The sequence below is a fragment of the Coregonus clupeaformis genome, chromosome 21 (genome assembly GCF_020615455.1).
Source record: "Coregonus clupeaformis isolate EN_2021a chromosome 21, ASM2061545v1, whole genome shotgun sequence".
NCBI classification, from domain to species: Eukaryota; Metazoa; Chordata; class Actinopteri; order Salmoniformes; family Salmonidae; genus Coregonus; species Coregonus clupeaformis.
The window spans coordinates 27,049,126-27,076,378 of record NC_059212.1 but is presented as its reverse complement, the minus strand read 5'-3'; the positions used below and the strand labels follow the sequence as shown (position 1 = coordinate 27,076,378).

The 27,253-nt window shown below is 47.2% G+C and overlaps 2 protein-coding genes across 2 annotated transcripts; both read left to right on the top strand.

Annotated features, from left to right (window-relative positions):
• Positions 1–507: 507 nt before the first annotated feature.
• LOC121534612 (ladderlectin-like) lies at positions 508–5,778 on the top strand. The gene is made up of 6 exons (XM_045206281.1): positions 508–652; positions 2,041–2,134; positions 2,448–2,563; positions 2,938–3,120; positions 5,319–5,433; positions 5,561–5,778. The coding sequence occupies exons 2-6, from the start codon at positions 2,053–2,055 to the stop codon at positions 5,650–5,652; spliced, it is 588 nt and encodes a 195-aa protein (XP_045062216.1). The 5' UTR covers positions 508–652; positions 2,041–2,052; the 3' UTR covers positions 5,653–5,778.
• Positions 5,779–16,114: 10,336 nt separating this feature from the next.
• Positions 16,115–21,403, top strand: LOC121534613 (ladderlectin-like). The gene is made up of 6 exons (XM_045206280.1): positions 16,115–16,226; positions 17,663–17,756; positions 18,073–18,188; positions 18,563–18,745; positions 20,943–21,058; positions 21,186–21,403. The coding sequence occupies exons 2-5, from the start codon at positions 17,675–17,677 to the stop codon at positions 21,012–21,014; spliced, it is 453 nt and encodes a 150-aa protein (XP_045062215.1). The 5' UTR covers positions 16,115–16,226; positions 17,663–17,674; the 3' UTR covers positions 21,015–21,058; positions 21,186–21,403.
• Positions 21,404–27,253: the final 5,850 nt, after the last annotated feature.

Sequence of the window (27,253 nt, the reverse complement as noted above, 5' to 3'; positions counted from 1 at the left end):
TGACAAAAGTTTTCCTACTAATTATTTGTTTCCTTCTGAAATGCCATAATTTCCAAGCCACTATAATCCACTTTGGACAATCTTTATCAGTTTCAATTAGGTAGAATTAAGTACAACGTTTAGTCGGGCACCAGTGCGCAAGAGAATCTTCATAACAATAATGTCGTGCAACCCATGAATTAGTAAAAAAAAATTTAAAAAAAAAATGCTTTTTTCAAATGGAAACCACAAGGGCAATAGTCGCGGGAAGAATTTATTTAATTTTTAACATTTTCACAAAAGTAATGCACGGGGCCTTTAATAGTGCTATAATAGTGGACCAATATAGCATGTGTAGCACAGGCAAATATATTTTTTCAGCACCCCCTTTGAAAATACATTTCTATAAAAAATATGCTGCACCACCAAACTACTTCCCGTGGCTATGCCCAAGGGGTGCACGTTTTGGTTTTCCCCTAACACTACACAGCTGATTCAAATGATAAAAGCTTGATGATTAGTTGATTACTTTAATCGGTTAAAGGATGAGAGAGGGAGGGGTCTGACTGGATGGTTCCTCCTTAAAAAAGGAGAGCAGGGAGAGGTAGAATTCAACTCACAGACGGGACAAAGCGACCCAGTGAAAACCGCTGAAACATCAAGATCGCAGAAGGTGAGTTCAACATATTCATCTAGTACTGTATCTACTTTCATCCCAAATGGTTCCCTATGTAGTGCACTACTTTTGACCAGGGCCCATTAGGCATATGTGATCCTGATCAAATGTAGTGCATTATATAGGGCAGGGGTCTCCAACAGGTCGCAGTAGCTCGCAGCCCAACTATGAGTAGTTTGCCAAACAATTCTGAAAGTACATGCAATTTTCACGTTTTCAACGGCAAACAAATCTCACAAGTATCAGACACTGCAAGTACCCAGCTACTACTTAATCAACGCGACTTGACATTATCCCGCTCCCGGTTAGCCACTATTAGTGTTAAATGTGGCTTTTTAAGCCATCTGCCAATTAATTTCCAACAATATTGGCCGTCTGTGGTGCGCGTTTTTCGATCACTCTGTGTAGCCAGTTGAGGTGATAACCGTCTTGTGGGTTGACAGCTTGTTTCCCGAAAACATTTACTTCAAGGTTAACTGTAAAGTATACTTACCTGGCGGACGTATATAATTTGTATCGATTTATTTGGAGACTTTGCCATGAAACGAGCATCAACAGAACCATCGCTAGACTGGTACATTAGACCACACATTGATTAATAACTAGCTATATGGTGCAATTTAAAGGAGAATTACGCAAATCCAAATGTGTTTACATTTCTTCCAGACCAAAAACAAATGGTATTCTGATGTGAATAAAGCATGGACATCACATTTTGTTCTTAATGAACAATTGTAATTGAGTGGGAAACCAGAAAATTCAACTGAGAACATTTGGGAAAATGTCTGTAATTTGTGGCGGGGATCACAGTTTTTATAGGGCCCCCTTAGTAGTTAACCATAATTTTTAGCAGGTATCTTGACAGAACGGTGCATTACTTTCTCTTGTACACCAAAGACCCGGAAGCGTTGCAGGGGAGAGACTGTGCCTATTTGAAAGTAGCTCGCCACATGTTAAATTTTTTGGAAAGTAGCTCATGCTAGGAGAGTTTAGTCTCCTGATCTAGAAGAACCTACTTTACAAGCTAATTGCCTTTGCAAAAATGTGTCTTACTAGGTGTGTCACGCATCAGGGTTTGAACTGGGTTAGGTAGGGTGCCATTTTAGGGTGTGTACCCCCCCTCCCTATGTAGTGCACTGGGGTCCCTGGTCAAAGTAGTGCACTAGCGGAGTATGGTGCCATTTGGGAGTCAAACATTCCTTTGTGCCAGGCTAATCTACTGTATGTGGTGGAAGAGATGATACCTGGTATTCCTTAGCCATCCATTAGTTGACTGTGATGGTACTGGAATACATGATGTGGCCTTGCTGGGTTACGAGAGGTTAGGGAAACGCTGCACTGAATTTGTCTTGATGGCTTCTCTCATTGTCTGTCTTCTCTCTCAGGAGACTATCACCATGGCGACGTTGACCATTCTTCTGCTTCTCAGCGCTGCCTCTACACTGGGCGACAACAGAATAATGACTGCGAGCTACGCAAGTAAGAGTCAGCCTCACACTTTACATCAGGGGTGTCACTCATTCCACGGAGTGCCTAGTATCTGCAGGTTTTTGGTCTTCCTTTCAATGAAGACTTAGACAACCAGGTAAGGGCCTTCTTTACTAGTTAGTGACCTAAACCCATCAAGGGAGGAGTGAACCTGTAGACCCTCTGTGGAATGAGTTTGTGCTTTACGTCATTCAATTATTTGTTTTGTTGTAGTGTGTGGATTGACTTACTTACTAATAATATTCAGTAGTTATTTATGATTCAAATTGGCTGCAATTTCGGGACATGCCCGATCTTCTTTCAGATGATTTGGTGAAATTTGCAGCAGACAAAAGAAACCCATGCCCCACAGGCTGGTTCCAATTTAATTCCCGCTGCTTCATGTTTGTTGAAACTGCAAGGACATGGCCCAAAGCAGAGGTATAATGCTTACCCTCTACTGTGAATTAAAGTTAAATTGAAATCAACTTTTTTGTTTGAAGTTACCTTAAATGTTGTTTGGCCTTATTTTAACCGGCCCCTCATGTAAAATACTGAACATCTTATTATTCTGTAATTTGTATTTTCTATAGGCTTTGCAATATTTTGTGGCGTTGGGCCCTCTAGTATATTAGAACCCTCAGGGCATGGGTTAAGACAGACTAACTAAAACCTCTAAGATTCTGTTTTAATGGAACATTAGTTCCGATGGCCAATATTTTGATTGTGAGTCCAGAAGACAAATTCTCAGACTGCACAACTGACTAATACTTCCATTATGACATGCCTTTGTCTCTGTCTACTGCTTGCTCTAGCGCCACTGTATGTTCCTTGGCGAAAAACTGAAGCCTGTGCATAACGCTGTAAAGTACCTTGGCGCAAACCTGGCATCTGTGCACAGCTCCGACGAGTCCACATTTCTGCAGGCGCTGGTGTTGATCAAGACTGGCAGTTTCCCTCTTACCTGGATTGGCGGCTTTGATGCTGTTCAGGGAAAGGTACGGTATTGTCATACTTAATAGAAATGACTGAAGTGAAAGTTATACTCTACCTGAACAGTTCAGCTAGAGTATATTCATAGGTAAGATCTTGAGTATACTCATCAATATGTCGAATCCTGTTAACTGGTTTATTAGTCTCAAAACAATCAGCTGGAAGTAGGTTTTAGGCTGTTAAGACACTGCTCAGACAACTCTGTGCCAGGAGTAAAATCAGCTCAACAGTTTCTCAGCTGGTAATGATAACAGTCTGAGGTACTGCAAATAATGGGGAATAACCAATCGCAATAAGGCGTCGCCAGCTGTGGACTCTAAATAGCACTCTTCAGACTAAATTACATGTTGCAGTGGTAAAATGTTTTATATAATTTTCGCTTGACACTCTCTTTGCTTATTCTTACCTAATATGTTGGCGTGCATAACCTATTTTGCGCTGACTCATAGAGTATGATGGCTGTCAAAAGCGGAATTTTGATATTACCATTATATCCACACTCGCCACTCCGTTAAACAATTTTTAAATTGCTTTGGCACAGTAGGCATGACATTACTTGCCTATATTTGAAAGGGCTATCATGTTTACCAAATACTACTGAAGTTAACATGGCCCCTAGATGCTTTAAATGGCCCAATGTATAGGCACACCCAATTTGGGCATCTTTTTTATCAACGTGATATTGACATGATGTAGGTTAATGAAATAATCGAAAGAAAAACGTCATTATTTATTAGCCTAGTGGTTGTAAGTATTTAGGCATATCATGTGACTAAGGCCTCGTGTGAAATCATTGTCAAAAGCGAAAAATACTGTTGCGTGTAGGTCTAGATTTGAGTTGATCATCTAGAAATATTATTTGAACAACTCTAGAGCAATTGCCTGTATTGCCACAGATGATCCATTATATTGACCAGATACTCCATTGGCCGCTCTAACAATGTAAAGAAGTCTTAAATGGAAGATCAGGTGGGACCATTCTAGCCTATGAGGGCAGATTCGAGTGACAGGCACACCTCTGATATAAATGTTTTTCTCAAAGTTGCCGGGATGTCATGTGTTCTACATGTATCAGTACTCTCGTAACAACCTAAGCATTACAAAACGTATATTCACTCAAATAAGCGATTACACTTTTTGTTAACAAAATTCGACATCTTATTGACCGCCATACAAAAACAACTTGCTTGGTGACCGGGGAAAACTCCACCTGCTTGGGAACAGATTTTGGGCTCAGTTATGCCTCTCGCTTCGCCTCTTCCTCTTTGCAATGGCGCAGAAACTGACTAGCTTCCTTTTTTCTATTTTCGAGACCTTGGGACTAAGGTTGTATCTGACATTTTTGTTAAATGAGTTGGACACATAAACTGGATGTTTGCTCATATGTCTGAAGTTAGGTTTTTAAGTGTGTATATTAAGCATCATAAGCTATACAACGCGTTTTTTAATTTCAATGTTTTAGTTTGAAAGTTCTGTGACAGTGATTTCAGTTTAGCATGTAATGACGGGATGGAACAAGCTTTCTAGTTTAAGTATGAATGGTAGCAGACAGCTGTGACTCAATCTAAATTGAGTGAGTTTGTACATTTCCATGTTGGCGTTTGTTGCGTAAACAGTTCAAGAGCAGTGGCTAATCCAAATACTTCCCATTTAAGCCTATGGATTTTATATGCAAATGTTAAAAGCATTATAGTTCAAAGTGTAAATGGGATCACAAGGCAACCTATTCCAGACTGATCTGCCCGTTTGTATGGCGTTTTAAAATCTGGAATCCTTAATGGTGACTCGTCTGTTTGCGATATGTAACAAAAGTTACAACTCTTTTTTAAACTAAAATAAACCACGGGGCGCGACACTCCTCAGCTCCGCAACAAACAATAACGGTGGTGGGGTGGCGCTGTTTCGTCCTAATGCAGAGTCGGTTGTATACTAGTTTTCTTCTCGTTCAAGTCTATGGCCACTGAAATGCATTGGGCTTTGTATCACCGTGGTTGTAATTTGAAAAGTATGTAGTATCAACACTTATTTTCACGCAACAGTGCCAGTCTGCATGGTTTTTGAAGTTGTTTTGGTAGTGGTAGCTTTTACGGGTTTGGTGCTACAGGTGAAGGAAAGACCCTGAGTATGTTGGATTTTAGAAATTGTTCTTGCTTTCAGCAAGCCCATCTATGTGATACTGAGACCTCACCACTTCCCCCCGCAGGACAGGCTATGGTTCTGGAGTGACGGCTCCAAATTTGATCACGAGAACTGGGCGGCAGACGAGCCGAGTAACACGAGGGGTGCCAGAGAGCCATGTATTCAGATGAACTCTGGAGGTACAGTAAGCCCACTATCATTCATCAAATCAAACTTTCATAGTAAGTTTAACAAATATGACACTTTACTATTTTTGTGTGTACATCGGAGTTGTGAGGTCATTTCTATTCCGTGTTTCCTCTTAAGATGAAAAAGGCTGGCAAGCTGAATCATGTGGAAGGCGCTATCCCTCGGTGTGCTCCATAAGAACCTGTTTAATCCATCAAACTATCACTTGAAACCAAGTGCTACTCCGGTGTCAGCATTCTAACTGAAAATGTTTCATGTTAGTCAATTACTTTGGAGATTTGTTGCTGTAAATGTTGCGTAATTATTTTGGTTTGTCAATAAAATGGGTGTACGCATTATATCTCATGAGTCGTTATTAAACATGATTAATATTACCATAATTTATTCACTTTGTTTCTTGAAGAATATTATTCAGTTATGGGGCTCCTGAGTGGCGCAGCGGTCTAAGGCATTAAATCTCAGTGCTAGAGGCGTCACCACAGACCCTGGATTGATTCCAGGCTGTATCACAATCCGGCCGTGACTGGGAGTCCCATAGGGCGGCGCACAATTGGCCCAGCGTCGTTGTAAATAAGAATTTGTTCTTAACTGACTTGCCTAGTTAAATAGTGACCCAAAAAGTTGTCGTACTCCATGAACATAAACGAACTGTGTGTGTGTATAGCTTTAAAGTAAGTCAAATTATAATGTGGATGTCAGAGCGCTGTCTGTGAATTGTGACGGGCTATATTTCCTTACCCCATCCGTTCCCTGTATACCAAGTAGTGGGGCAGCGGCTGGTGGTTTTTCGTAGCGTTTCCGAACTCTGTCACTGGGTATAGACGTGTGTACAAGATGTACTTATTAGAGCCAAATGTATTAGACTAGTTTAAACTGTTCTGCCTGCGGCTATGGACCACTGACCTGTTCACCGGACGTTCTACCTTGTCCCGGACCTGCTGTTTTCGACTCGCGACCTCCATGCTTGGCTATGACAAGCCAAATGACATTTTACTCCTGAGGTGCTGACCTGTTGCACCCTCTGCAGCCATTTATTTATCCCTGCTGTTAATCTACGAACCTCTTGAACGACCTGGCCTTAATGGCCATGTACTCTAATCTCCAGCCAGTAGAGGACTGGCCACCCCTCCGAGCCTGGTTCTATATCGTGGAGCGCCACCCCATAGGGGAGCTCTGCTCCTAGTGGTTTACCCTCTGCCCTAAGGCAGCAACAGCCTGAAGCAAAATGATGCACACACCTGCAGCCAATGGGAGCACAGGTGTCCCTATAAGAGGGGACACTTCCCCTCAATCAGCCTCCCATTATCTTCAGCGACTGGACTAGACTGAAGAAGCCAAGAAGAGAAGAAGACTCAGGAAGAAATCGCCGTCGATGAGCCAGCCATCGACGTCTTCTAAAATGAGCACGCCAGGAGATTTTCCACCCCCAAAAGCCCTTTTCAGGGCTCAGTGCCGATGCTCCTCCATGGCATCTGCGGACCCCCACGACCTTTGTTTCGTGTGTTTGGGGCCGCAGCATGCCAAGGAAGGGACCGGCAATCCCCTAATTGCGCCTCCTGCGCCCTCCTTCCTATGAAGGTGAGGAAGCAGCGTTGGGTGTTTTTTAGGGAGGATATCCCCCTAGAGGATGTACTGTCTCTTCTCACCTCTGCTTCAGAGGCGTCGTCGGACAGTGCTGGCTCAGGGGATGACAAGGAGAGAGACGCGGAGATGGATGTTCCAATGCAACAATCCAACCTTCAAGACCCCCTTCCCTATGGGGAGTGCGAGATCTGAAGGCTCCTTGTGCGATGACGACACGGGCTCTGTTACGTCAGCAGCCCTGTCCTTCGCAGCGGCCTCTCTGCGTGCGGACTTTCCCGAACTCATTGAGAGAGCCGCCAACCGACTAGAGATGGCGCTGCCCCCTGCTCCCCCCGTGGAGGTCGACATGATGGAGGGCGGCCCCTACTCTAGACCGAGGAAGGCAGCTGAGCCGATGGCTCCTGCTATGCCTTCCTCGGAAAATATGTCGAGGGCTCGTGGGATACACCCCTGGCGGCGCGTTCGCCGGCCAAGGTGTACACCCCATTCACGAGAGTGGCTGGACGTGAGTGGGGTGCTAAGGGAATCCCTAGGCTCGAGAGCGCCATGGCGGCGTATCTAGTGCCGGGTTCGAGTCCCTGGGCGGCCTCCAAGAAAGCCACCTGCCAGCACAAAAAGACAGACTCACAGCACAGCTGGCTGAGAAGTCTTTTACGCTGGGAGCCCAGGCTGTGTCAGCGGCTAATAACATTGCCCTCCTCGCAGCCTCCCTATCCCGTCTAACAACGGTTAACCAGCGAGGAGATTGAAGAGGCGTCCAGGATTTCTGGCGCTATTCTTCATTTGACACAAGCGTCAGCGATATGCGCAGGCCGGTCCATGGCCACCTCGGTGGTCATGGAACGTCACCTCTGGCTGTCAATGACAGCCATGAAGGAGACGGACAGAGCCTCGCTACTAAACGCTCCCGTCTCTAGCGAGGGCCTCTTTGGGGTCGCCGTTAAGGAGGCGACGGAACGCTTTGGTAAGCTTGACGAGGAGAGAAAGCACCTGGCTAAACACCTGCCATTGGCAGGCAAGTTTAGCAGGGCCTCAACTAACCCGTCAACCTCGAACGCCCCTAGTAGAACTACAGGGAGGCGACGCGACAGGCGCCTACCACCGACAGCAGGCGAGCGGGCTCGGCCCTCCAGCGACGACGGTGGTGGCGACGATTCCGCCGGCGAGAGAGGTCGTCACGAAACCGTCCTGGCAACACCAGAAGGTCAGCCAGAAACGACCGCGTCAATGACGGGACGAGGGGGAGAGGACGGTTGACGGCTCGGCGCTGGACGCGACAGAGCCCACTGTTCCCCCCCACCCCACTGTTCAGGGCATGGAGGGAAATGTTTATTGTTGTTATGTGAATAAAGAGCTGGCTCTCACTGACATTGTCACAAAAGAGCCTTTCTTCCATGACACATTGCAGAGTATTTCACGTCCTATGAATTTCTCTCACCATCCTGAGTGTAGCTCAACCCACCAAGGGTGCGTAGTTGAACACACTCAGGAGAGGAAAGGGAAAAGGTAGCAAGGCGTAGCCTTAGCTCACCTAATAAAGATATTTTACTACAGACTCCTAGGAGCTCTGTAGTAAAGGTCTCACATAGCAGGCAGCTGTCTCAGTCTAAATATGACATGAAGACGCAGCCGCTAGCTGGGAATGACGCCTTGCTTCAGGCTAACGCCTCAGCCAGCGCAGTTCAGACCCGTGCGACGTTCACGGAGGGCCAGAATACTAGAGTTACAGGTGTAACCAATGTATGGGCGCCCCCGGTTAATTCAGAACGTAACAATGCCCACTACTCTGAGTGCAGCTCACCACACCTAGAGTGTGCTGTTGAGCAGCCTCATGAGACCAGTGAAAAAGAGGTATTGTGGCGCCACCTTGTGGTACCAGTTAGAGACCACACTTTCCAGACTCTGTTGAGTACTGCAGTGGACGGATCTCATGACAAGCAGCAGTCTCAGTCAGGCAATGACATGATGACGCAATTGCTATCCGGGGAGGGCGCTCTGTCTCAGGTTAATACCTCAGTCAGTGCAGCTCAAAACCGTGCTGCGTTCACGGAGGGCCGGAATACTGGAGTTACAGACGTAACTGACGTATCAAGGCCTCCGATTCTCTCAGAACGAGCTGATGTTTCCTCTCCCTTTCGAGGGGGCCCGCCTTGGGCTATTCCACCAACCCAGTGCTGGGGAATAGCGGCGGCGAGGGCCATAGAGGAATACAGGTCCTTCCTACTGGATGCACCACAGCTTCGTGCGCGCCCGCTTTCTCTGCATTGCTGGCAGTGGCAACAAAGCTGTACCCTCTCACGCTGGCTAGAACAGACGTTGCAGAAGGGTTATGCCCTCCAATTCCATCGAACCCCACCCCGTTCAGGGGAGTGGTGGAGACGGTGATGAAAACGCCGGACAAAGTGGCCGCTCTGATGTCAGAGATTACGGAACTTTTGGCGAAGGAGGCGGTCACAGTAGTTCCCCGGGAGCAAAGGAACAAAGGGCTATATTCGCCTTATTTCCTAGTGCCCAAAAAGACGGGGGGGAGTGAGGCCGATTTTGGATTTGCGCACTCTCAACGAGAGCATAACCAAAAGGCCCTTCCGAATGCTGACGACAAAACGTCTACTGGAATGTGTCCAGAAAGGAGACTTTTGTACAAGCATAGACCTAAAGGACGCGTACTTCCATGTGCCGATACAATCGCGTCACAGGAAGTTTCTGCGGTTCGCCTTTCAAGGGGTGGCGTACGAGTTCACGAGGATGCCATTCGGGTACGCCCTGGCACCTCGAACGTTTTCCAAATGTGTGGAGGCGGCATTGGAACCGCTGCATCGTCAAGGGATAAGGCTATTAGCCTACCTAGACGACCTACTGGTTCTCGCCTCCTCAGCAGAGCTGGCGTTCACTCACACAACACAGACAGTGATTCATCTCACGCGTCTGGGGTTCGCTGTGAATTGGAAAAAGAGCGCACCCTGGCCCAGTCATCAGATTGTCTACCTGGGGCTACAGCTAGACACTGCAATGATGAGGGCTCGAATTTCGGACCCTCGAAGGGTAGCATTGTTGCTAGCCCTGAGGAAGTGTCGTCCGACTCACACAGTGACGGCGCTGTCGATCATGTCACTTTTGGGTCTCATGTCGTCAGCCCACTCTGTGGTACCGCTGGGACTCCTGCACATGCGCAGAATACAGCGATGGTTCGCCCAACTAAGACTAGACCCAGTGCGTCAACGTCATCGGTTGGTGGTGGTTCCTCTCTCGCTAAGAGCAGACCTGGACTATTGGAGGAATCAGAGCGTTCTCACGCACGGAGTCCCGATGGGCAAGGTGTCATCCTACATCCCAGTATTTACAGATGCTTCTCTGACTGGATGGGGAGGGACATGTCAGACTCAAGCGATAGGAGGTGTATGGCCTCAATCAGGTCGTCACATAAACCTCTTGGAGTTGGAAACAGTTCGACTGGTTCTGACCCACTTCGCGCCTACTCTTCGGGGTCGCGATGTGCTGGTCTGGTCAGACAACCGGACCACAGTAGCTCACATAAATCGCCAGGGGGGGGTCAGGTCACCTGCCCTCCACCGGGCGGCAGAGGAATTGTGGCTGTGGGCTCACAAGCACCTTCGCTCGTTGAGAGCAGCACACATTCCGGGCTACTTGAACGTAGGAGCAGACCTCATGTCAAGAGGGGGTCCTCGAGACGACGAGTGGTGTCTGCATCCGGATATTGTTCTCAGAATTTGGGAACAGTTCGGGAGAGCCCAGGTGGATCTGTTCGCGTCACGCGTGAACGCGCAATGTCCCCTATGGTTCTCTCTGAGGGAACAGGACGAGCCACCACTGGGAAGAGACGCATTCGCGCACTACCCGTGGCCGAAAGTTCTCCTGTATGCATTCCCTCTGCTGTCTTGCATTCTCCCACTGCTAGCCAGGGTGAGGTCAGAGGGGCTGTCAGTGATACTGATAGCGCCCGATCGCCCGGGGGCTCCGTGGTTTGCGGAGATGAGTCAGATGTTGATTGCGCCACCTTGGCCAATTCCACATCGACGGGACGCGTTGACCCAGGCGGGAGGCTCGATAGGGCAGTGGCCCATAATCGGCCAACCACTGAAGGCTTGGTTCCTGAATGGGACAGGTTGAGGCGCCGTGGGTTATCTGATGCAGTGATCAGAACCATACAAGGTGCACGAGCCGGTTCCACTTCTAAGATGTATACCAGCAGATGGAACGTTTTTTCACGATGGTGTGACACACAAGGTGTGGACCCCATGAACTGTCAGGTTGAGAGTGTGCTCTCTTTTCTGCAGTTTATGTTTGAAAAGCAGAAATCGCCCTCCACCATTAAGGTGTTTGCAGCGGCAATTTCAGCTGGTCATGAGGGGTTTGGCGGAACGAACGTGTTCAGCCATCCTTTAGTGAAACGTTTCTTATTGGGAACGCGGCGGCTTAGGCCAATGCCTAGAGCCACGCTGCCCCAGTGGGATTTGGCTTTGGTACTCGAAGCGCTATGTAAGTCGCCGTTCGAGCCATTGAATCAAATTCCCCTCAAGATGTTGTCTATTAAGACGGTACTGTTGCTCGCCTTGACTACCGCTAAGCGTGTCAGTGATTTGTGTGCCCTGTCGACGAGACCCGACTGCCTTGCCATTAATGGCGATCTGAGCAGAGCGGTGTTACGTCCTAACCCGGCGTTTGTGCCGAAGGTTATTAGCAGTGCATATAGATCACAGACCGTGGAGTTGTGGGCTTTTTTCTCCCCCTCCTCATGGGGAGAGGAGTGAGGAAAAGCTTCATTGTCTGTGCCCAGTGCGCGCTTTGGCGTGTTACGTTGAGCGCACAGCAGCGATTAGGTCATCGCCTCAGCTGTTTGTGTGTCACGGTGCGGCTGCATTAGGTAGACCACTTTCAAAACAGCGATTGTCTCATTGGCTTTGTGAAGGTATTGAGACAGCTTACGAGGCAGTGGGGCGGCAACTGCCTCAGGGTATCAGAGCTCACTCCACTCGTGGAGTAGCAGCTTCTACTGCCCTCTTCAGAGGAACAGGGGTAGAGGATATTTGTAGAGCAGCGTCATGGTCGACACCGTCTCCATTTATCTGTTTCTATCTATTAGATATGCCTTCTAACTCTTTGGCTCGATCTGTACTCAGCGTGGCTGAAAGGAGATCTTGAGCAAGAAAGAGAGGAAAAAAGCAGGACTGTGGACAGGGGTGTTCATCAGGTCCGCTTTGGTTAGGAAGGCATATTCTGGACAGATATGTTTTCTAACTCTTTGGCTCGGTCTGTACTCAGCAAGCTGAAAGGAGATTTTGAGCCAGGAAGAGAGGATAAAGCAGGACTATGGGCAGGTTCCCATCAGGTCCGCTTTGGTTAGGAAAACATGTTTTTTGATAAATAGGCTTTCTATCTCTATGGCTCGATTGTACTCAGCATAGCTGAAGGGGAATCTTGAGCTAGAAGAGAGAAAAGCAGGACGATGGACACAGGTTTCTATCAGGTCCGCTTTGGATGGAAAGCATATCTTGTGGCATGTCTCTTGACTGACAGGGTCAGTATAGTAGAGACATGTATTGAATTGACAGAATGTGAGGTCATCTATCTGATTGTTCAGTTTAGTATGACTTATATTTTGTTCCTGCCTACTAATCTCTGGGATTCCATTGAGTGAGTGAGGTGGTCTACTGTGCACATAATGTAGAGTGACACTTGGTGTCATTCCATTAGTGGTCGGTAGTGTTTTCACAGGATATTGAGGTACATCTATCTGCTAGTACAGATTAGTGTAGCTTCTATTCTGGTGATCTGCCCACTAGTCATTGGCATTGCCATTGAACTAGGTGGGGCGGGTCTTTAACCGATGACGCGGTATATTGTGACGAGGGGTTTTTAGTTGCAGTACTGCGGGAATTGGTTGCGGCCATTGCTAGGCTTGACCTTTTCATTTTTTTATGGGAAGTGTTAGGCTCGGCAGGGAGTACATTTTGGAGCGCTACGCTCCGCCTTAAACCACTAGGAGCAGAGCTCCCCTATGGGGGCGGAGCTCCACGATATAGAACGATTAGTTACCGGAGTGTAACTCCAGTTCTATGAGTGGAGCGGAGCGGAGCCCCATAGGACTTAAGGCCCTGCCGACCCTCTCTAGTCTTGCTGAAGATAATATCTCGGGAGGCTGATTGAGGGGAAGTGTCCCCTCTTATAGGGACACCTGTGCTCCCATTGGCTGCAGGTGTGTGCATAATTTTGCTTCAGGCTGTTGCTGCCTTAGGGCAGAGGGTAAACCACTAGGAGCAGAGCTCCCCTATGGGGCTCGGCTCCACTCATAGAACTGGAGTTACACTCCGGTAACTAATCGTTCCTCTAGCTTTCTTCCTAGGTTCCTGCCTTTTGGGGATTTTTCTTCTTCTTTTCTTCCCATAGCCACTGTGCTTCTGCATTGCTTGCTGTTTGTTTAGGCTGGGTTTCTGTGTAAGCACTTTGTGAAATCTGATGTAAAAGTCCTTTTATAAATACATTTGGTTTGGAATTGCACGATACTCAGTGTGACATGTTTATTCCCTCTGTGCACAGCTAGCTAGTATAATTACATGATCATGGTAATGAACACCATTTTGTAATTTGCTACTTTGCACTGGCTTAATAAGATGAGAGCCTACCACATGTTATTGTTAAACTGCATTAAGTGATAAGACAGGTCTGAAGCCGGAAAAGGGAAATTCACGAGCACTCACAAGGCCTAACTTCACCCTCGCTCTACAAAGGTTTTCCAGCACACAGCTATAACTTAGCTACTGTAGTATCTTGGGCAGCTGTATTTCAAACAACGTAGGCAGGTTGCTTAAATTCAAACCTTAACATCGGCCGGTTGAATATAGACAGTGGTACAGTAAGTTGCAGTCTGGACATTCCACACAATGTAGGGCTATTTATTTGCTGCAAAATTTCACAATGTCACTTCACGTTAATCATTGAAGTTTGAGAGCCTGTGTATAATCGTAGGCTTCGTGGGACACGACCCCCTCATCAAATGACACTTGATGCTAACCACTAGTCTTCTAAAACCGTGTTCATTATAGGAGACCCTACTTCAGGTCTCGGGGGGTCACCTCCGGTAAAGTCACACCTCCAGGGGGCCCCCATTGATTTTTGTTAGTCTCTCACTCAGATATATTAACATGGCAAAATATGTAAAATTTCAGGAAATTAGCTTTTAAACTGCAAAAATGTCTACACCCGATGAGAATGTGTTATTCAATTGCCACATCTGCACTCCAACCCATGGCTAACTTGCTTTAAACTGGAACATTTTCTGTACACCACATGGCAATGTGTAGCTCTAATTCTTAAACTTGTTTCTCTCCGCCGTCGAGGGGGACCACTAAAATGTTTTGCCTGCGAGGGCGGGGGGGGGGGTCAAAAAAAAAAGAAGTTGTTTGGGTCCCTCAAAAGGCTAGGGCCGGCTCTGAGTATAATCCTGCTATGAAATTGCTACATTTCTGATCAAGTGCGTGAATGAAACAATATGGCAGTCCCCGCACCACAATGTTCATTCTGTTGGGCATGCGCAAATTGCCATCGATAAAATGCAATTGTGTTCATTGTCCGTAGCTTATGCCTGCCCATACCATAACCACAACATGGGCACTCTGTTGACATCAGCAAACCCCTCGCCCACACAACGCCATACACTCTGTCTGCCATCTGCCCGGTACAGTTGAAACCAGGATTCTTCCGCGAAGAGCACACTTCTCCAGCGTGCCAGTGACCATTGAAGGTGAGCATTTGCCCACTGAAGTCGGTTACGACGCCGAACTGCAGTCAGGTTAAGACCCTGGTAAGGACGACGAGCATGCAGATGAGCTTCCCTGAGACGGTTTCTGACAGTTTGTGCAGAAAGTCTTTGGTTGTGCAAACCCACAGTTTCATCAGCTGTCCGGGTGGCTGGTCACAGACGATCCCGCAGGTGAAGAAGACGGATGTGGAGGTCCTGGGCTGGGGTGGTTACACGTGGTCTGCGGTTGTGAGGCCGGTTGGACATACTGCCATATTCTCTAAAACGACGTTGGAGGCAGCTTTAAATTAACATTAAATTATCTGGCAACAGCTCTGGTGGACATTCCTGCAGTCAGCGTGCCAATTGCGCGCTCCCTCAAAACTAGAGACATCTGTGGCATTGGGCCTTTTATTGTTCCCAGCACAAGGTGCACCTGTGTAATGATCACGCTGTTTAATCAGTTTATTGATATACCGCACCTGTCAGGTGGATGGATTATCTTGGCAAAGGAGAAATGCTCACTAACAGGGATGTAAACAAATTTGTGCACACAATTTGAGAGAAATAAGCTTTTTGTGTGTATGGAAAATGTCTGGGATCTTTTATTTCAGCTCATGAAACATGGGACCAACACTTTACATGTTGCTTTTATATTTTTGTTCAGTAGTTATACTGCATCTGAAGTCAATCTAACGACATCACAATGATGACAAATGTTTTCCTACTAATTATTTGTTTCCTTCTGAAATGACATAATTTCCAAGCCACTATAATCCACTTTGGACAATCTTTATCAGTTTCAATTAGGTAGAATTAAGTACAACGTTTAGTCGGGCACCAGTGCCCAAGAGAATCTTCATAACAATAATGTCGTGCAACCCATGAATTCGTTTTTTTTTTTTTTATGCTTTTTTAAAATGGAAACCACAAGGGCAACATTCGCGGGAAGAAGGGATGCTGAGGGTGCTGCAGCACCCCCTGAAAAACCTAAATGTAAAAAAAGATATATATATATATATATATATATATATATATATATGTTTATTTAATTTTTAACATTTTCACAAAAGTAATGCACGGGGCCTTTAATAGTGCTATAATAGTGGACCAATATAGCATGTGTAGCACAGGCAAATATATTTTTTCAGCACCCCCTTTGAAAATACATTTCTATAAAAAATATGCTGCACCACCAAACTACTTCCCGTGGCTATGCCCAAGGGGTGCACGTTTTGGTTTTTCCCTAACACTACACAGCTGATTCAAATGATAAAAGCTTGATGATTAGTTGATTACTTTAATCGGTTAAAGGATGAGAGAGGGAGGGGTCTGACTGGATGGTTCCTCCTTAAAAAAGGAGAGCAGGGAGAGGTAGAATTCAACTCACAGACGGGACAAAGCGACCCAGTGAAAACCGCTGAAACATCAAGATCGCAGAAGGTGAGAGTTCAACATATTCATCTAGTACTGTATCTACTTTCATCCCAAATGGTTCCCTATGTAGTGCACTACTTTTGACCAGGGCCCATTAGGCATATGTGATCCTGATCAAATGTAGTGCATTATATAGGGCAGGGGTCTCCAACAGGTCGCAGTAGCTCGCAGCCCAACTATGAGTAGTTTGCCAAACAATTCTGAAAGTACATGCAATTTTCACGTTTTCAACGGCAAACAAATCTCACAAGTATCAGACACTGCAAGTTCCCAGCTACTACTTAATCAACGCGACTTGACATTATCCCGCTCCCGGTTAGCCACTATTAGTGTTAAATGTGGCTTTTTAAGCCATCTGCCAATTAATTTCCAACAATATTGGCCGTCTGTGTGGTGCGCGTTTTTCGATCACTCTGTGTAGCCAGTTGAGGTGATAACCGTCTTGTGGGTTGACAGCTTGTTTCCCGAAAACATTTACTTCAAGGTTAACTGCAAAGTATACTTACCTGGCGGACGTATATAATTTGTATCGATTTATTTGGAGACTTTGCCATGAAACGAGCATCAACAGAACCATCGCTAGACTGGCACATTAGACCACACATTGATTAATAACTAGCTATATGGTGCAATTTAAAGGAGAATTACGCAAATCCAAATGTGTTTACATTTCTTCCAGACCAAAAACAAATGGTATTCTGATGTGAATAAAGCATGGACATCACATTTTGTTCTTAATGAACAATTGTAATTGAGTGGGAAACCAGAAAATTCAACTGAGAACATTTGGCAAAATGTCTGTAATTTGTGGCGGGGATCACAGTTTTTATAGGGCCCCCTTAGTAGTTAACCATAAATTTTAGCAGGTATCTTGACAGAACGGTGCATTACTTTCTCTTGTACACCAAAGACCCGGAAGCGTTGCAGGGGAGAGACTGCCTATTTGAAAGTAGCTCGCCACATGTTAAATTTTTTGGAAAGTAGCTCATGCTAGGAGAGTTTAGTCTCCTGCTCTAGAAGAACCTACTTTACAAGCTAATTGCCTTTGCAAAAATGTGTCTTACTAGGTGTGTCACGCATCAGGGTTTAAACTGGGTTAGGTAGGGTGCCATTTTAGGGTGTACCCCCCCCCTTTAAGTAGATAGTGAATCTCAGACAAGATATCAGATGCTTTCCATTCCCTATATAGTGTACTGGGGTCCCTGGTCAAAGTAGTGCACTAGCGGAGTATGGTGCCATTTGGGAGTCAAACATTCCTTTGTGCCAGGCTAATCTACTGTATGTGGTGGAAGAGATGATACCTGGTATTCCTTAACCATCCATTAGTTGACTGTGATGGTACTGGAATACATGATGTGGCCTTGCTGGGTTACGAGAGGTTAGGGAAACGCTGCACTGAATTTGTCTTGATGGCTTCTCTCATTGTCTGTCTTCTCTCTCAGGAGACTATCACCATGGCGACGTTGACCATTCTTCTGCTTCTCAGCGCTGCCTCTACACTGGGCGACAACAGAATAATGACTGCGAGCTACGCAAGTAAGAGTCAGCCTCACACTTTACATCAGGGGTGTCACTCATTCCACGGAGTGCCTAGTATCTGCAGGTTTTTGGTCTTCCTTTCAATGAAGACTTAGACAACCAGGTAAGGGCCTTCTTTACTAGTTAGTGACCTAAACCCATCAAGGGAGGAGTGAACCTGTAGACCCTCTGTGGAATGAGTTTGTGCTTTACGTCATTCAATTATTTGTTTTGTTGTAGTGTGTGGATTGACTTACTTACTAATAATATTCAGTAGTTATTTATGATTCAAATTGGCTGCAATTTCGGGACATGCCCGGTCTTCTTCTTTCAGATGATTTGGTGAAATTTGCAGCAGACAAAAGAAACCCATGCCCCACAGGCTGGTTCCAATTTAATTCCCGCTGCTTCATGTTTGTCGAAACTGCAAGGACATGGCCCAAAGCAGAGGTATAATGCTTACCCTCTACTGTGAATTAAAGTTAAATTGAAATCAACTTTTTTGTTTGAAGTTACCTTAAATGTTGTTTGGCCTTATTTTAACCGGCCCCTCATGTAAAATACTGAACATCTTATTATTCTGTAATTTGTATTTTCTATAGGCTTTGCAATATTTTGTGGCGTTGGGCCCTCTAGTATATTAGAACCCTCAGGGCATGGGTTAAGACAGACTAACTAAAACCTCTAAGATTCTGTTTTAATGGAACATTAGTTCCGATGGCCAATATTTTGATTGTGAGTCCAGAAGACAAATTCTCAGACTGCACAACTGACTAATACTTCCATTATGACATGCCTTTGTCTCTGTCTACTGCTTGCTCTAGCGCCACTGTATGTTCCTTGGAGAAAAACTGAAGCCTGTGCATAACACTGTAAAGTACCTTGGCGCAAACCTGGCATCTGTGCACAGCTCCGACGAGTCCACATTTCTGCAGGCGCTGGTGTTGATCAAGACTGGCAGTTTCCCTCTTACCTGGATTGGCGGCTTTGATGCTGTTCAGGAAAAGGTACGGTATTGTCATACTTAATAGAAATGACTGAAGTGAAAGTTATACTCTACCTGAACAGTTCAGCTAGAGTATATTCATAGGTAAGATCTTGAGTATACTCATCAATATGTCGAATCCTGTTAACTGGTTTATTAGTCTCAAAACAATCAGCTGGAAGTAGGTTTTAGGATGTTAAGACACTGCTCAGACAACTCTGTGCCAGGAGTAAAATCAGCTCAACAGTTTCTCAGCTGGTAATGATAACAGTCTGAGGTACTGCAAATAATGGGGAATAACCAATCGCAATAAGGCGTCGCCAGCTGTGGACTCTAAATAGCACTCTTCAGACTAAATTACATGTTGCAGTGGTAAAATGTTTTATATAATTTTCGCTTGACACTCTCTTTGCTTATTCTTACCTAATATGTTGGCGTGCATAACCTATTTTGCGCTGACTCATAGAGTATGATGGCTGTCAAAAGCGGAATTTTGATATTACCATTATATCCACACTCGCCACTCCGTTAAACAATTTTTAAATTGCTTTGGCACAGTAGGCATGACATTACTTGCCTATATTTGAAAGGGCTATCATGTTTACCAAATACTATTGAAGTTAACATGGCCCCTAGATGCTTTAAATGGCCCAATGTATAGGCACACCCAATTTGGGCATCTTTTTTATCAACGTGATATTGACATGATGTAGGTTAATGAAATAATCGAAAGAAAAACGTCATTATTTATTAGCCTAGTGGTTGTAAGTATTTAGGCATATCATGTGACTAAGGCCTCGTGTGAAATCATTGTCAAAAGCGAAAAATACTGTTGCGTGTAGGTCTAGATTTGAGTTGATCATCTAGAAATATTATTTGAACAACTCTAGAGCAATTGCCTGTATTGCCACAGATGATCCATTATATTGACCAGATACTCCATTGGCCGCTCTAACAATGTAAAGAAGTCTTAAATGGAAGATCAGGTGGGACCATTCTAGCCTATGAGGGCAGATTCGAGTGACAGGCACACCTCTGATATAAATGTTTTTCTCAAAGTTGCCGGGATGTCATGTGTTCTACATGTATCAGTACTCTCGTAACAACCTAAGCATTACAAAACGTATATTCACTCAAATAAGCGATTACACTTTTTGTTAACAAAATTCGACATCTTATTGACCGCCATACAAAAACAACTTGCTTGGTGACCGGGGAAAACTCCACCTGCTTGGGAACAGATTTTGGGCTCAGTTATGCCTCTCGCTTCGCCTCTTCCTCTTTGCAATGGCGCAGAAACTGACTAGCTTCCTTTTTTCTATTTTCGAGACCTTGGGACTAAGGTTGTATCTGACATTTTTGTTAAATGAGTTGGACACATAAACTGGATGTTTGCTCATATGTCTGAAGTTAGGTTTTTAAGTGTGTATATTAAGCATCATAAGCTATACAACGCGTTTTTTAATTTCAATGTTTTAGTTTGAAAGTTCTGTGACAGTGATTTCAGTTTAGCATGTAATGACGGGATGGAACAAGCTTTCTAGTTTAAGTATGAATGGTAGCAGACAGCTGTGACTCAATCTAAATTGAGTGAGTTTGTACATTTCCATGTTGGCGTTTGTTGCGTAAACAGTTCAAGAGCAGTGGCTAATCCAAATACTTCCCATTTAAGCCTATGGATTTTATATGCAAATGTAAAAGCATTATAGTTCAAAGTGTAAATGGGATCACAAGGCAACCTATTCCAGACTGATCTGCCCGTTTGTATGGCGTTTTAAAATCTGGAATCCTTAATGGTGACTCGTCTGTTTGCGATATGTAACAAAAGTTACAACTCTTTTTTTAAACTAAAATAAACCACGGGGCGCGACACTCCTCAGCTCCGCAACAAACAATAACGGTGGTGGGGTGGCGCTGTTTCGTCCTAATGCAGAGTCGGTTGTATACTAGTTTTCTTCTCGTTCAAGTCTATGGCCACTGAAATGCATTGGGCTTTGTATCACCGTGGTTGTAATTTGAAAAGTATGTAGTATCAACACTTATTTTCACGCAACAGTGCCAGTCTGCATGGTTTTTGAAGTTGTTTTGGTAGTGGTAGCTTTTACGGGTTTGGTGCTACAGGTGAAGGAAAGACCCTGAGTATGTTGGATTTTAGAAATTGTTCTTGCTTTCAGCAAGCCCATCTATGTGATACTGAGACCTCACCACTTCCCCCGCAGGACAGGCTATGGTTCTGGAGTGACGGCTCCAAATTTGATCACGAGAACTGGGCGGCAGACGAGGCCGAGTAACACGAGGGGTGCCAGAGAGCCATGTATTCAGATGAACTCTGGAGGTACAGTAAGCCCACTATCATTCATCAAATCAAACTTTCATAGTAAGTTTAACAAATATGACACTTTACTATTTTTGTGTGTACATCGGAGTTGTGAGGTCATTTCTATTCCGTGTTTCCTCTTAAGATGAAAACGGCTGGCAAGCTGAATCATGTGGAAGGCGCTATCCCTCGGTGTGCTCCATAAGAACCTGTTTAATCCATCAAACTATCACTTGAAACCAAGTGCTACTCCGGTGTCAGCATTCTAACTGAAAATGTTTCATGTTAGTCAATTACTTTGGAGATTTGTTGCTGTAAATGTTGCGTAATTATTTTGGTTTGTCAATAAAATGGGTGTACGCATTATATCTCATGAGTCGTTATTAAACATGATTAATATTACCATAATTTATTCACTTTGTTTCTTGAAGAATATTATTCAGTTATGGGGCTCCTGAGTGGCGCAGCGGTCTAAGGCATTAAATCTCAGTGCTACAGGCGTCACCACAGACCCTGGATTGATTCCAGGCTGTATCACAATCCGGCCGTGACTGGGAGTCCCATAGGGCGGCGCACAATTGGCCCAGCGTCGTTGTAAATAAGAATTTGTTCTTAACTGACTTGCCTAGTTAAATAGTGACCCAAAAAGTTGTCGTACTCCATGAACATAAACGAACTGTGTGTGTGTGTATAGCTTTAAAGTAAGTCAAATTATAATGTGGATGTCAGGGCGCTGTCTGTGAATTGTGACGGGCTATATTTCCTTACCCCATCCGTTCCCTGTATACCAAGTAGTGGGGCAGCGGCTGGTGGTTTTTCGTAGCGTTTCCGAACTCTGTCACTGGGTATAGACGTGTGTACAAGATGTACTTATTAGAGCCAAATGTATTAGACTAGTTTAAACTGTTCTGCCTGCGGCTATGGACCACTGACCTGTTCACCGGACGTTCTACCTTGTCCCGGACCTGCTGTTTTCGACTCGCGACCTCCATGCTTGGCTATGACAAGCCAAATGACATTTTACTCCTGAGGTGCTGACCTGTTGCACCCTCTGCAGCCATTTATTTATCCCTGCTGTTAATCTACGAACCTCTTGAACGACCTGGCCTTAATGGCCATGTACTCTAATCTCCAGCCAGTAGAGGACTGGCCACCCCTCCGAGCCTGGTTCTATATCGTGGAGCGCCGCCCCCATAGGGGAGCTCTGCTCCTAGTGGTTTACCCTCTGCCCTAAGGCAGCAACAGCCTGAAGCAAAATGATGCACACACCTGCAGCCAATGGGAGCACAGGTGTCCCTATAAGAGGGGACACTTCCCCTCAATCAGCCTCCCATTATCTTCAGCGACTGGACTAGACTGAAGAAGCCAAGAAGAGAAGAAGACTCAGGAAGAAATCGCCGTCGATGAGCCAGCCATCGACGTCTTCTAAAATGAGCACGCCAGGAGATTTTCCACCCCCAAAAGCCCTTTTCAGGGCTCAGTGCCGATGCTCCTCCATGGCATCTGCGGACCCCCACGACCTTTGTTTCGTGTGTTTGGGGCCGCAGCATGCCAAGGAAGGGACCGGCAATCCCCTAATTGCGCCTCCTGCGCCCTCCTTCCTATGAAGGTGAGGAAGCAGCGTTGGGTGTTTTTTAGGGAGGATATCCCCCCTAGAGGATGTACTGTCTCTTCTCACCTCTGCTTCAGAGGCGTCGTCGGACAGTGCTGGCTCAGGGGATGACAAGGAGAGAGACGCGGAGATGGATGTTCCAATGCAACAATCCAACCTTCAAGACCCCCTTCCCTATGGGGAGTGCGAGATCTGAAGGCTCCTTGTGCGATGACGACACGGGCTCTGTTACGTCAGCAGCCCTGTCCTTCGCAGCGGCCTCTCTGCGTGCGGACTTTCCCGAACTCATTGAGAGAGCCGCCAACCGACTAGAGATGGCGCTGCCCCCTGCTCCCCCCCCCGTGGAGGTCGACATGATGGAGGGCGGCCCCTACTCTAGACCGAGGAAGGCAGCTGAGCCGATGGCTCCTGCTATGCCTTCCCTCGGAAAATATGTCGAGGGCTCGTGGGATACACCCCTGGCGGCGCGTTCGCCGGCCAAGGTGTACACCCCATTCACGAGAGTGGCTGGACGTGAGTGGGCTGCTAAGGGAATCCCTAGGCTCGAGAGCGCCATGGCGGCGTATCTAGTGCCGGGTTCGAGTCCCTGGGCGGCCTCCAAGAAAGCCACCTGCCAGCACAAAAAGACAGACTCACAGCACAGCTGGCTGAGAAGTCTTTTACGCTGGGAGCCCAGGCTGTGTCAGCGGCTAATAACATTGCCCTCCTCGCAGCCTCCCTATCCCGTCTAACAACGGGTAGGTCTGAGTTAACCAGCGAGGAGATTGAAGAGGCGTCCAGGATTTCTGGCGCTATTCTTCATTTGACACAAGCGTCAGCGATATGCGCAGGCCGGTCCATGGCCACCTCGGTGGTCATGGAACGTCACCTCTGGCTGTCAATGACAGCCATGAAGGAGACGGACAGAGCCTCGCTACTAAACGCTCCCGTCTCTAGCGAGGGCCTCTTTGGGGTCGCCGTTAAGGAGGCGACGGAACGCTTTGGTAAGCTTGACGAGGAGAGAAAGCACCTGGCTAAACACCTGCCATTGGCAGGCAAGTTTAGCAGGGCCTCAACTAACCCGTCAACCTCGAACGCCCCTAGTAGAACTACAGGGAGGCGACGCGACAGGCGCCTACCACCGACAGCAGGCGAGCGGGCTCGGCCCCTCCAGCGACGACGGTGGTGGCGACGATTCCGCCGGCGAGAGAGGTCGTCACGAAACCGTCCTGGCAACACCAGAAGGTCAGCCAGAAACGACCGCGTCAATGACGGGACGAGGGGGAGAGGACGGTTGACGGCTCGGCGCTGGACGCGACAGAGCCCACTGTTCCCCCCCACCCCACTGTTCAGGGCATGGAGGGAAATGTTTATTGTTGTTATGTGAATAAAGAGCTGGCTCTCACTGACATTGTCACAAAAGAGCCTTTCTTCCATGACACATTGCAGAGTATTTCACGTCCTATGAATTTCTCTCACCATCCTGAGTGTAGCTCAACCCACCAAGGGTGCGTAGTTGAACACACTCAGGAGAGGAAAGGGAAAAAGGTAGCAAGGCGTAGCCTTAGCTCACCTAATAAAGATATTTTACTACAGACTCCTAGGAGCTCTGTAGTAAAGGTCTCACATAGCAGGCAGCTGTCTCAGTCTAAATATGACATGAAGACGCAGCCGCTAGCTGGGAATGACGCCTTGCTTCAGGCTAACGCCTCAGCCAGCGCAGTTCAGACCCGTGCGACGTTCACGGAGGGCCAGAATACTAGAGTTACAGGTGTAACCAATGTATGGGCGCCCGGTTAATTCAGAACGTAACAATGCCCACTACTCTGAGTGCAGCTCACCACACCTAGAGTGTGCTGTTGAGCAGCCTCATGAGACCAGTGAAAAAGAGGTATTGTGGCGCCACCTTGTGGTACCAGTTAGAGACCACACTTTCCAGACTCTGTTGAGTACTGCAGTGGACGGATCTCATGACAAGCAGCAGTCTCAGTCAGGCAATGACATGATGACGCAATTGCTATCCGGGGAGGGCGCTCTGTCTCAGGTTAATACCTCAGTCAGTGCAGCTCAAAACCGTGCTGCGTTCACGGAGGGCCGGAATACTGGAGTTACAGACGTAACTGACGTATCAAGGCCTCCGATTCTCTCAGAACGAGCTGATGTTTCCTCTCCCTTTTGAGGGGGGCCCGCCTTGGGCTATTCCACCAACCCAGTGCTGGGGAATAGCGGCGGCGAGGGCCATAGAGGAATACAGGTCCTTCCTACTGGATGCACCACAGCTTCGTGCGCGCCCGCTTTCTCTGCATTGCTGGCAGTGGCAACAAAGCTGTACCCTCTCACGCTGGCTAGAACAGACGTTGCAGAAGGGTTATGCCCTCCAATTCCATCGAACCCCACCCCCGTTCAGGGGAGTGGTGGAGACGGTGATGAAAACGCCGGACAAAGTGGCCGCTCTGATGTCAGAGATTACGGAACTTTTGGCGAAGGAGGCGGTCACAGTAGTTCCCCGGGAGCAAAGGAACAAAGGGCTATATTCGCCTTATTTCCTAGTGCCCAAAAAGACGGGGGGAGTGAGGCCGATTTTGGATTTGCGCACTCTCAACGAGAGCATAACCAAACGGCCCTTCCGAATGCTGACGACAAAACGTCTACTGGAATGTGTCCAGAAAGGAGACTTTTGTACAAGCATAGACCTAAAGGACGCGTACTTCCATGTGCCGATACAATCGCGTCACAGGAAGTTTCTGCGGTTCGCCTTTCAAGGGGTGGCGTACGAGTTCACGAGGATGCCATTCGGGTACGCCCTGGCACCTCGAACGTTTTCCAAATGTGTGGAGGCGGCATTGGAACCGCTGCATCGTCAAGGGATAAGGCTATTAGCCTACCTAGACGACCTACTGGTTCTCGCCCCCTCAGCAGAGCTGGCATTCACTCACACAACACAGACAGTGATTCATCTCACGCGTCTGGGGTTCGCTGTGAATTGGAAAAAGAGCGCACCCTGGCCCAGTCATCAGATTGTCTACCTGGGGCTACAGCTAGACACTGCAATGATGAGGGCTCGAATTTCGGACCCTCGAAGGGTAGCATTGTTGCTAGCCCTGAGGAAGTGTCGTCCGACTCACACAGTGACGGCGCTGTCGATCATGTCACTTTTGGGTCTCATGTCGTCAGCCCACTCTGTGGTACCGCTGGGACTCCTGCACATGCGCAGAATACAGCGATGGTTCGCCCAACTAAGACTAGACCCAGTGCGTCAACGTCATCGGTTGGTGGTGGTTCCTCTCTCGCTAAGAGCAGACCTGGACTATTGGAGGAATCAGAGCGTTCTCACGCACGGAGTCCCGATGGGCAAGGTGTCATCCTACATCCCAGTATTTACAGATGCTTCTCTGACTGGATGGGGAGGGACATGTCAGACTCAAGCGATAGGAGGTGTATGGCCTCAATCAGGTCGTCACATAAACCTCTTGGAGTTGGAAACAGTTCGACTGGTTCTGACCCACTTCGCGCCTACTCTTCGGGGTCGCGATGTGCTGGTCTGGTCAGACAACCGGACCACAGTAGCTCACATAAATCGCCAGGGGGGGGTCAGGTCACCTGCCCTCCACCGGGCGGCAGAGGAATTGTGGCTGTGGGCTCACAAGCACCTTCGCTCGTTGAGAGCAGCACACATTCCGGGCTACTTGAACGTAGGAGCAGACCTCATGTCAAGAGGGGGTCCTCGAGACGACGAGTGGTGTCTGCATCCGGATATTGTTCTCAGAATTTGGGAACAGTTCGGGAGAGCCCAGGTGGATCTGTTCGCGTCACGCGTGAACGCGCAATGTCCCCTATGGTTCTCTCTGAGGGAACAGGACGAGCCACCACTGGGAAGAGACGCATTCGCGCACTACCCGTGGCCGAAAGTTCTCCTGTATGCATTCCCTCTGCTGTCTTGCATTCTCCCACTGCTAGCCAGGGTGAGGTCAGAGGGGCTGTCAGTGATACTGATAGCGCCCGATCGCCCGGGGCTCCGTGGTTTGCGGAGATGAGTCAGATGTTGATTGCGCCACCTTGGCCAATTCCACATCGACGGGGACGCGTTGACCCAGGCGGGAGGCTCGATAGGGCAGTGGCCCATAATCGGCCAACCACTGAAGGCTTGGTTCCTGAATGGGACAGGTTGAGGCGCCGTGGGTTATCTGATGCAGTGATCAGAACCATACAAGGTGCACGAGCCGGTTCCACTTCTAAGATGTATACCAGCAGATGGAACGTTTTTTCACGATGGTGTGACACACAAGGTGTGGACCCCATGAACTGTCAGGTTGAGAGTGTGCTCTCTTTTCTGCAGTTTATGTTTGAAAAGCAGAAATCGCCCTCCACCATTAAGGTGTTTGCAGCGGCAATTTCAGCTGGTCATGAGGGGTTTGGCGGAACGAACGTGTTCAGCCATCCTTTAGTGAAACGTTTCTTATTGGGAACGCGGCGGCTTAGGCCAATGCCTAGAGCCACGCTGCCCCAGTGGGATTTGGCTTTGGTACTCGAAGCGCTATGTAAGTCGCCGTTCGAGCCATTGAATCAAATACCCCTCAAGATGTTGTCTATTAAGACGGTACTGTTGCTCGCCTTGACTACCG